At 39.9% G+C, this 11,212-nt stretch overlaps 1 protein-coding gene across 8 annotated transcripts in view; it reads right to left on the bottom strand.

Moving 5' to 3' along the window:
• Nucleotides 1-1,634: 1,634 nt before the first annotated feature.
• The window catches only part of adat1 (adenosine deaminase tRNA specific 1), a 29,126-nt gene continuing 19,548 nt past the window's right edge, over nt 1,635-11,212 (bottom strand). For 4 of the 8 annotated variants that reach the window (XM_036212528.1, XM_024282182.2, XM_036212527.1 and 1 more), the window contains 3 exons: nt 3,229-3,328; nt 3,069-3,155; nt 1,635-1,862 (listed from right to left, as the gene is read on the bottom strand). In XM_036212528.1, the coding sequence (XP_036068421.1) occupies nt 1,730-1,862; nt 3,069-3,155; nt 3,229-3,328 (320 nt within the window). In that variant the 3' untranslated portion in view covers nt 1,635-1,729. Of the gene's footprint in view, nt 1,863-3,068; nt 3,156-3,228; nt 3,501-11,212 lie in introns of those variants that run through there. The other 4 variants (XR_002920323.1, XR_002920325.2, XR_002920326.2 and 1 more) reach the window with 4 other exon arrangements.

Raw genomic sequence — 11,212 nt, 5'->3', positions numbered from 1 at the left:
TTATTCACAAACCGTTAAAGTACATATCACTCCTGTAATAATCCATCACCAAAGTTTTACTAAAACCTTTGGACTCATTTTTAGTGCCGTGCACCACAGTAAATCAATTGTTAGTGAGCACAACCAGAATTAAAGATCTTTGGATTATAAAACATGTTTCCCTTTTTAAAAAAATCTAAGCATTTTCAGCCACATGGTTCTGAAAGTCTAGAGAGTCTCCTATAACTTGATTCAGTTTTAGAAAGGTAAATTTACGAATTTCTGGGTGAGATTCATCAAAAACTGTAAAATAAGATTCTATCGTTTTCTTTCTAAATATCACTGCTGACATTACACTCCCTACTATCACATTTTCTGCATTGAGATCATCCTGCATGAAACAAGGAGTCTTTTATTTTGAAAGGAAATCATGTGAACTTCTCTCAAGTTATAAACTACTTCATATTTAGAAAAATAGGCTATTTTCCCTTTATGTTTTTGCTTTATTTATGAAAATACATAAATAAATAACCATAACAGTAGAGTAGTAACAGCTACTGAATCAAAGAAATAAAAGACTTCCAGGCTAAAAAAATAACTTCAGGAACATTGTTAGTGTTCACTCACTAGAAAGTAGTACCAGTTTTCTAAAGTTAAATGTGCATTTGTGTCATCTTCTATGACACTAACATAACTGGTAAAACATTCCTGGTTATACGGCGATGAATCTGCAATAACAATAATGAATCTGTAATAACGCCAGGACAGAGAAGTTCTGTCTCTTCTGCTTTAACCCAACGTCTATGCAGCCGAACCGTCCGTCTCCATCACACTCCCACCGCCGTGCTCGACAGATCTTTTTCTTTGTGGTTTCTGTCGGTTATTTAGATGATCTCTAAGCCGTCTAAAGGTTGTGCTGCTTCATCAAACTCAACTCTGGAGACGAACAGTTCAGTGGAGATAAATGAAATATCCTCTATGATGGAGGACGTTCAGGTCAGGAGATCATCACTATTGAGGATTATTGGCTGTTTTCTTGTGTTGATTTACAAAGAGCATCTTCTATATAATAGACTTCTCTTCTGACTCTTGTTGTTTGTGTTTTATTCAGCAACATCTTGAATGTACAGTTAAGTTGGTGTAAACAACAATAGAAATAATGAGGTTGAATGAATGGAAATGAATGGACAGGAGGGAGACACATGTTTGTGAAGGAGCTGAAAAACATTTAACTTGATTTTTTGCTCAATAAACCTCGTCTGAAAATATGTTACTTCTTCAAATGAAAATGTTGTTTTTATCTTTAACCAGAGAGCCACAAAGAGGTTAAAGAGCTGCAGACCTCTGGTCCAGAGGAATGATTCCCAGCATTCTCTGCAGCAAGAGCCGCGGGGGTGTGGCTTAAGGAAATTCATCCTCAGTTTTGGGCTCAAATAACATCAGAAGTTCTGTCGCGTCTGCCTGCTGAAGGAGGAATTCTGTCTGCAGCCGAGCAGCTGCAGGAATCCCATGGGAACATAGAGCTCTCATCTCCAGAGACGGAGGTCACCAGCTGAACATCAGAGCGGGACGTCCTGGCGTGGAGACGGCGTGGAGACGGCGGGGGCTCCGGCACAGCTGACCCAACAGCCAGAAACAGACACCAAACCCCCAGAGAGACTTCAGTCGTTTATTCAACGTTTACAGACTTTTATGATGAGGCAGAGCTGCTTTACATCCTGAACGCCTTCTTCCTGTTGAGCACTCAGCTTTATTGGAAGAGAAGAAGAGATCTGTCTGCGCGCGGCCACAGAGGGAAGGCCTGTCTGCGCAGCTGCAGCCAGGCCTGCTGGTACGACTGGGACGCCTGCTTGTAGTCCCAGTAGGTTTCCAGCTCCGCCGTCCTGCACAGACGGAGTGATGGAAAAATTCTGTTTAAAATTACACGGGGGGGGTGGGGGGAGGGGTTTGTGTGTGTGAATAGATCCATGAACGTCTTTGTTTTCCTGGTCCAAACTTGAGTCCGCTAATGTTAGCATGGCTGTGAGAGGCTGTTAGCTAGTGGGAGAGAATGTAAACTGTCCTCTCAGCAACAAGAAGGGAAAGGGGGCGGGGTTACTCCACACCACCGGCACCGCCCACAACTCAGAGGGGAATTTTACCAAACTCCTGCCGCTCTGCAGAAACTAAGTCCTAAAAAAACAACCGAGATTTTTGCTAAAAACAGAATCATCATCATCATTAAAAATGAATCATCAGAGAGGATCTTCAAAGAGTCCTGGAAACATTTACCAAAGTAAAGGAAGTAAGCCTGCACTGACTTCCCATAGTCCCCTTGTTTACGTGCTCTCCCACCAGCTTACAGCCACTCATAACATCAGCACTGCAGCAAAAACGACGGCCAGAGTCGGAGCTCTGCAGCCGTACAGTCCGGATTCCAGCTCCGATCAGGAAACCAGGACGTATCCGGATGCGCCGGAATGGGGCGGAGCAGGCAGACTGTAGCCCCACCCACTGTAATCTGTTCCTAACAACTACAAGCTTTTCCAAACTCTATTTCTGTGTCTGCTCCTGATTCATCGTGATTTGAATAAATAAATTCTCAGAAATTCAGTTTGAATCTTGTGTCCAAGAACACGTTCACATCAGTTTTCACTGTAGTGAATCTGCTTTAAGTTCGATCAACTGACTCTAAATCAATTAGGATTGAATTAAACTTCGTTTTTAGATAAATATCCTTCCGTGTATGAACAGAAATCAAACAAATATAAAGTATTTTTCTGAAACAGCTGCTGTTGTAACAGAGGCCATCAATATTTTCATGCTTTGCTAAAGCAAACAGAGGAAGATGTTTCCATGGCGACCATGCTCTCATCCAGCAGATCCAACAATGATGAACATCAGCAGCTTCATCTACCAGAAATGATGGATTTCTGATTTTTTCTACATTTAATTGGACATTTCTCCTCTCAGGAAGGAGCAGCAGAACCTGTGGTGAACAGACTCAGGTGTGTCGGGCAGGTGAACTCTCAGGTGTCGGGCAGGTGAGTGTTGGGTTTCAGGCGGCTGAAAGCTGCAGCCGCACCGTGAAAGAGCTCCTTGTCTGTTACCTGAGAGAGTCGGGCAGTGATGAGGGGTCGGTGGCTTTCACCAGAGTCAGGAAAGAATGGAACAGCTCCAGCTTACACAGACGAGACCTGAAGGTGCAGACAGAGAGCAGCAGTCGGTAAAACAGTCACCAAACCAACCGAGCAGGCTGCCGGCCTCCACCTGGCTGCTGGCGTGTTCAGCTCCTTCCTGGTGACTCCGTGTTTGAAGCCGTTGGCAGTGACATCTAGAGGCTGCTGGGTCACATGACACCAGCTGATGGCTGGAACAGAACAGATGTGAGTCTTCACTGAGGTACAGTCTTTAAGGAGAACTGAAGGTTTTCTGTCAAATGAGAAACCGATCCTGTTCTTGAACCTGGACTCTTCTCTGCTCCTGAAATGACGGACTGAACCCTCCCTGACTGAAACGCTCCGGGCATCCACAGCAGCTCACTGCTCTTAGAAACAGATATTCATGGAGTGAAACATCTACATCTACAGTCAAACATCTGGTTAGAACTCCACTTTGTTCTGAGGATGAAAACATTTTGCTCAAACGCAATGCATTGTGGTCTATATTCTGAGCATGGATGCACTCTGGTGTTTCACAAAGACTTCTGGGAAGTTTGTGGGTCTGTGGATGTGTGGTGGATTCAGACATCGAACCGCAGTAGCTTCCTGTTTGTTCTGATTCACAAAAGTCCAAAACAGAAACATTAAAAACAACAACCAACTTGTGGGCTAAAATATCTAACAAAAACATTAATACCAAAAAGAACAAATTATATTACACTGTAAAAAATCAAAACAGTCATTTGTTTAAGAGGAATTTCAACAAACCACTAAATGTGTTTTTAAAAATATTATTATCAAATTAGTTTTTCTACTCCTGTCCTGAGAATCGATCCTAGAGTTAAATAGATAAATGTTCTTCAGGACTTTGATCATCTTTTAATCAAGATTATGCAGATTTTAAGACAAAATAAAGGAAATCGTCATTTTCTTGGACAGAGTTTCTACAGATTGATCAGGAACTGCTGAGCTACCAGCAGCTCACGGACCGCAGGAGAAAACATCTCAACAGTTTGACCTTCATGTCGGACACGCTGGAGTGGTCGGAGTTTTAATCTGATTACAGGATTATGTGAGCACAGAAGTTTAGGAAACTTTTCACTGGTGAGAAAGATCTTCAGCTGCACGTCTCAAACACAAAGCTAATGCTAGCGTTAGCATTAATAATAAAATCATAATTGTCTTCATATTCAAACATGCAGCATTAAGTGAAGTTCTTGTAAGGTTTGTGTAACTTTACACCTACACTGCTGACATTTGTACTTCGATTACTGAACGATCTAATAAAAACCAACAAGCAGGACGTTTCTAAAGTTTTGTACAGATTCTAGTTACAATCGGTTACTTTAATTATTTAGGTAAAACTGCTCTAAAAGCGCTCAGCTGTCAGCGTTCTAAACATGAGGCGGCGGCGACTCTCTTTCCCGCTCTTCAAACCTGAATCATGACGTCAACCTGCTCTGAACGGATTTAAAGTCAAAAGAAAACTATAAATAATTCCTGACAGTTTCAACTTTTCTTCTTCCTTTTCTGGGATCTGCTGAGCATAAAATAAAAGTTCAACTATTATGATGACTAAAAGCAAATGATATAAATGTGTTTGATTCTGGGGTTAATATGCAGTGGAGTCAAGTATGATTAAGTAAAACATTTATCTGCAAGTATAAAACATGTATAAATATATATATGTGTATTTATGCAAATACACACGGTTCCTTCAATTAATTTGGATTTTTTCCTGGTTCCTGAGCACGCCTGCAGCTCTACGATGGTGAGTCGAATAATGTGTTACTGTATAGAATATTATGATGTAATATATTATATGTTCATCTACATGAAGGAATAAGATTCGTCTCCAATGTGGCAAAAGAATAAAATCTTAGTTTTTTCTCTACAAACGACAGTACAGCAGTCTTTCAAAATAAAATGACAGTAACATCAAATAAAAGCAGATCCAGTTGAAACACTCGTGTTTTAGCGTGTATGTCGTTGACGTGACTCCAAACATGCAAACGGACGGACTGCTGTGTCATTGTTACGACAGGCGGGTGGAATTTTCCTTTTCTAAACACAGCAAAACCTTTCATGCGGAGAACTGGATTCTCTTTGTTTCCATTGTGAGTCTCAAACTGGTTTCAGCCAAATAAAACTCGACTTTAATCCTAATAAAATACCTGATCAAGGTGTTTTTCTCATGTGAAGAACTCCCTTTACTTTCTGTCTGAAGCGTTGCCAACACAACTTTTGTGTTTTCCACTCGGATATAAAGAAATATTGAGTAAAGAAAAACCGACATGTTTGTTAAAATAAAAGAGAATAAATGTAACTTTGAGGTGTAATAAAATGTTGGACGCTTTTCTCAGCTTTCATTTCATTGGATCTTCTGATGTTTGGCTGTTTTTAAAGTAATTAAAGAACCAAAATCCATCTTCACTTAGAAACGGATTTAAATCACCACAAACATTTAGTTTTGAATCTTTTTTTGGTAGTTTTTAATTTGAACATTAGTATTTAATAGAAATCCAGTCTTTGACTGTTCATTACTGTTTCTTTAAAAACAGTAAAGGTTTTTCAGGAGCTAAATTTGTTGGAGGATGAAAATTTGACCCATGATTCCATTAAAGCAGAAACTGAAAATCTTCCGTTTTTTCAAACTCAGCTTTGATTAAAAAGTGATTAAGTTCAATAAAGACACAAAGACTCAAACGAACACATGAGAAATGAGCTAAACTAAAAAGATGAAACTTGAAATCTTGTTTGTTCGAATCCTAAAATATTTTTTTAAATTGAAGAAACTTTTCGACGGGAGGAAGTTTTGTTTAGAGAAACTGAACATTTCACAATATTCTCCACTGTGACGAGCTCTTATTGTGAAATCCGGCTACTTTTAGCCAAAATAAAAAACAATTTTGTTATTTTGGCTAAAAGTAGCAGAATTAAGACGACTGTGTGCTTTGAAAACAGATCAAGAGGACTGAAGTGGGTCTGGAGCCTCAAAGATCCTTTCTTTACACGCTAATCTGAGTTTTTAAAAAAATTGTAAGTAAGTTTTATTTATATAGCACCTTTCACAGACAAAAGTCACAAGGTGCTTCAAAAGATAAGAAAACAAAAGACAGACAGCAAGTACCACATAAAACAATCATTTCAAGTCCAATTAAAAACAGACTCAGTTAAAATGCTGAGAAAAATAAAAGGTTTTTAAAAGAGTGAACAGAGTCCAGGGAACGGAGGGAGAGAGGAGCTCATTCCAGAGTCTAGGATCAACAGCCTGGAAAGATCTGTCTCCTCTGGTCCGAAAGCGTGTGCGAGGGACCATCAACAAGTTCTGATCTACAGACCTGAGCGCACGAGACGGTCTGTAGGGAGTGATCAAATCACAGACATATACAGGAGCTTGGCCATGGAGGGCTCTAAAAGTCAGCACTAAAATTTTGAATTGGATCCGGTATGCAACCGGAAGCCAATGAAGAGCTTTGAGGATGGGAGAGATGTGAGCTCTTCTCTTAGTGCGGGTAAAAAATAAAACCTTTTTTTTTAAATAAAAGCATATATGTGTGACAAAGCAGTGTGGCAGTGTGAAGACTTTGGACAATTATTCTACTTTAATAACACTGAGATCAGATCAGTGATTTAAGGGACAGAATATTAGCTTTATTATGATTAATTGTAATATTATTATTATTTCTCTAAATCTCCAGACTTTCTCCAAACTATCTCTACCTCAGTCCAAACTATCTCTAAACTCACCAATTGTAACTCTCCATCAAACACCCGCATTATGAATGGAGTCTGCAGGATTCATGATTCTGTCAAAACTCATGAGGAACCTCTACGCACCGAGAAACTCCCTCCTCTGCTCCGGCACCTGCTGTGAGGCTTCAAAACGGAGCGTCTCATCACTAAATTAAACTGGGGCTTTACACCCATAAGACTTAAGGTATTATAAATAAAAATACAGATGAATCTTTCGTGGATATTGTCCATCCTTGTTTTGCTTTTTTTAGAATGTAACTCGAGCGATGAATTAAGGACCACTGTGGACCTGTTTTTTCCAGTTACAACGTTTGTCCAGGATTAAGTCCTTCATGTCCAAGTCAAACCTTAAACTAGTGACTCACGCTTTTGTGTTGTCCAGACTGAATTACTGCAGCTTCTTATACGCCGGGTTACCCAAGGCCTCAATAGCCAGATTAAAGCTGGTGCAAAATGCAGCGGCCAGATTTATATCTGGTGTTAAAACGTTTGATCAAATAACCACTGTTCTAGTCTTTTTGAACTGGCTGCCGGTGGAATATCTGATTTTTATGAAAATTCTTATGTTTGCTTTTAAATCACATGCAAGTATGGCACCGTCTTACCTTTGCGATCTAATTTTAAAGTATTCTCCCTCTAAGCTTTTGCGTTCTGCGGATCAGTGTCTGTTACTGACTGAAAACTAAATGTAAGTTCGGGGGAGATTGTGCCTTTTCTGTGCTGGCAACCCAGTCTCCTACTAAAACATGCAGTACCTACGTTTTTCCACAGAGAAAAGCGTAGCAGTTTCAGAAAAAGCAGATTTAAATTGTGGAATTGCTACGTCTCAATTTCTCATTCATTTCTACGGGGGCTGCTCCGGATCACGTGACTGATCACGTGACTTTTGAGTTTCTGCCTGTCGCTAGCAAAAACATGGTGGGATATTCACTCTTTTTCGGTGGAAAATCCCTCAGAATAAAATATTTTGTGGACTAATCTTTATTTAGTCAATATTTATAGCAAGAAATGTATCCGTTACTATCAGGATATACATTTATTTTGAACATACAGTTCGTAGTTAGTCTGTTTTGCTTGACTGGGACTCCAAAATTGACTCCAAAATTGTAAAATACCAACGTTACGGGTATGAACGATCCTGGAACCGGACGATCAGCAGGATTTGGGACCCGACCCGTATCGGGTCAATGTTTGGGTTAGGGTAGGTTCGAACACACCGCCCGGACCCTTTTTTAATTGGGCCCCTAATGACTTCTGTAAAGCTAAAACGTGATCCTACAGTATGACTACTTAAAAGTAAAAACGGTAAAAAATGATCCCGAAACGAAGATTCTCAACCATAAAAATAATATTCCTTTAATTTCTACTTCATAGACAAACACAAATGTCGGTTATATTAAGTGACAATAACGAGTGATGCTTTCAGACTAAATGAAGAAAGAAAAAAATAACTTTTTTTCTTTTTACTTTTCTTTTTTATATTATTCATCTATCATTATTAATCTATTATTACTAATATGTCAATAATAATATAAAATGAATGACATAAACAAAATACAATTGATAAATAAATACATTATTGATTCACAATATCAACAGACTCCAAGTTCAATGCTTCATCAAAGGTGTAGGGCTCAAGAGAGAATCTCACAATTTAGACTACGTTTTTTTTCCTTATTAAAATTTTATTATAATTATACAGGTTTGTGTTAGGATTAGGTTGTTTTTTTTTTTATTTATTTCACCTCAATACTTTTCCCTGCTGACTAGACTGTCGCCAACAGATCTTGCCTTTATAAGCAACTTTTCCCTCTCCCAGTGTGATGATTCTGCCACATAAATTATAAATGGCTGAGGTCCTAAAGTTGATTTATTATTATTATTATTATTATTATTATTATTTCTCTTTGTCCCCTGTGGGACATAAGGCCGCCACAAACTGCTTCCACCACAGCTTATCCCTAGCCCTGTGTTGTGCTTCTTCTAGGGTGAGCTGATTTTCTGCAAGTTCCAATGTTATTGTGCGGCGCCATGCTGTTCTGGGTTTCCCAGGTTTTCTTTTTCCTGGAGGCATCCACCTTAGGGCTACTTTGGCGGTGCGATCCGGCTCCATGCGAAGGACATGCCCCAGCCACCTCATACCCCCACACTTGATGTCATTGGTAAGGCATCTGGTCTTCGTCGCTTTGAAAAGATCTTGGTTACTTATCACATTCCGCCAGTAGATTCCACATAATCGTCTAAGACAACTGTTGTTAAAAGCATCCAGGCGCTTCATATCACTTTGTATGACTCGCCAGCACTCAGAGCCATAAAGAAGAACAGACTTCCTCATTGCTGTTATAAATGCGGATCTTGGATTGCAATCTGACCTGTTTCGACCTCCAGATGGGACAGAGGGTTGCAAAAGCACACTGTGCTTTCCCCAGCCGCGAGTTGATGTCTTTATGGGTGGCTTCATTTGTGCTAACAATGCTTCCAAGATATGTGATCTTGTCTACTTTCTCCAATGGCTCGCCATCTACTAGAATAGGCTTAGTTGTCGTTACGTTGATGTACAGGGTCTTGGTCTTGGTAGTACTGATATTAAGGCCAGTTGATTCCTTGTGGACGATACTGTAGCGGACTGAGTTGAGCTGGGTGGTTTTCTGGATTCCAGGGTTCAGTGAATGTACCCAGAGGAGACGCTGATTGGCCCTCATTCTGTCACTCAGCCTGTTGTTGCGGGGTTTGGCAATTGGCAATTTTTGGTGTGAGACAAACAGGTTGTTTTGGGGTTGACTATGTAATGGTCTTGATTTGTACAGTGTACCCAATGTATGTAAATAATATCCCTAATTTTTTGTGAATAGTTACTTTTAACTTCTTAGCAGACCACAGGTCAGGTTTGAATTATGGAAATGTCCCTGCATGTGTAGCATAATAAGTATCAAAACATTAATTTAAGCTGTTAGTGACAAGGATTTTAGACTCTGCGTAGTAACAACTCTTAGCTTGTCAATTTTAAGAAGTTTAGAGGATTGTTCCTAAACAACTATGATCACACATGGGATGTTTGATCACACTAAGCCCTCCCTGAAATTTAGACAAGGTTTATGCAATCTACATAAAAAGACATTAATTGGAGCTTTATAACTTTGTCGACTTTGCTGCTAACAGTGTAAAATTTCAACCCAGTCTCCTCCTAAAACGTGCAGTACATTTCTGGGATGTATCTTGACTTCTGCGAAGAAACATACTCTCCCAATTTTAGTACATACCTAAGCTATTTCACATTTTTGAAAGTCTTTATGAATTTTGACATTTACAGAGGTCCCACACTTCAACGGTAATTTATGTATCAATTCTAAAGAGAACGACCCATCACAAAGTTTTACAGGATCCACTAGCTTCATGCCCCATCAAAGGTTGTCCAGGTTCTTTTGGGCCCAGTACTGAGAGTGTTTTTTTTTTTCATATATGTTTCAAATGTAATTACATTTATTAAAAACATCAGGTGACCAGTCCCACCAGAAGCTGGAACACTCTGGACCACAGCTACACAATGATAAAAAATGCGATGATAACAAAATGTGAGGACATGTCTGTGCAGACCAAAACCCTCAGCAAATTCAACATCAAACATTGGTTTATAGCTAGCTGAGGCAACTAGGCAAGGACAAAGAAGAGGCCTAAAGGAGTGGGGATCGTGACCTTTAGAAATGGGTCAACAAGCTGACAAAGAAGATTACGGCAGCTAAAAGGATCTACACTGCAAAGTTGACAGACTAGTTTTCTGCAGTTTGGAAAGTTTGGAAAGTCCTGCAGACCCTCATGAGAAGAGATTCCCCACCGCCACCCTGCAGAGAGCTACCACCTAGCTGAGGACCTCAGCAACTTCTATTCAGGTTTCAAAGGACCATAGCATCCCCCCATCACTTCCAATTTAAAGGAACAACTTGTTATCACAACTTCCTTTAGACTGAACCGCTAACCTGGACTGAGGATCTGTGAATGTACGTCAACAGTTTCAGAACCAGAAGATCAGGAGGGTTCTGGGACCTGGTGGAGTGTCTCCATCCTGTCTGAAAGTTTGGGCTGGCCAGCTGGCTCAAATTTTCACCCCCCTTTTCAACAGCTTCACCATCATCCCAATTCCTAAGAAGTCCCCTCTCACATGATTAAATGACGCAGACGATGCAGTCAACATAGGTCTCCACTACATCCTACACCACCTTCACTCTGCAGGGACCTATGCATGCATCCTGTTTGTGGCAAGGCAAGTGCTTTACATAAAGCCTTAAAAGAAACAATCAAGAGAAATAGTAAAAATGTGATGACTAAAATAAAATTCAAAG

The sequence above is a fragment of the Oryzias melastigma genome, linkage group LG6 (assembly GCF_002922805.2).
Source record: "Oryzias melastigma strain HK-1 linkage group LG6, ASM292280v2, whole genome shotgun sequence".
Lineage (NCBI taxonomy): Eukaryota > Metazoa > Chordata > Actinopteri > Beloniformes > Adrianichthyidae > Oryzias > Oryzias melastigma.
This window is presented reverse-complemented; position numbering and strand designations above follow the sequence as displayed.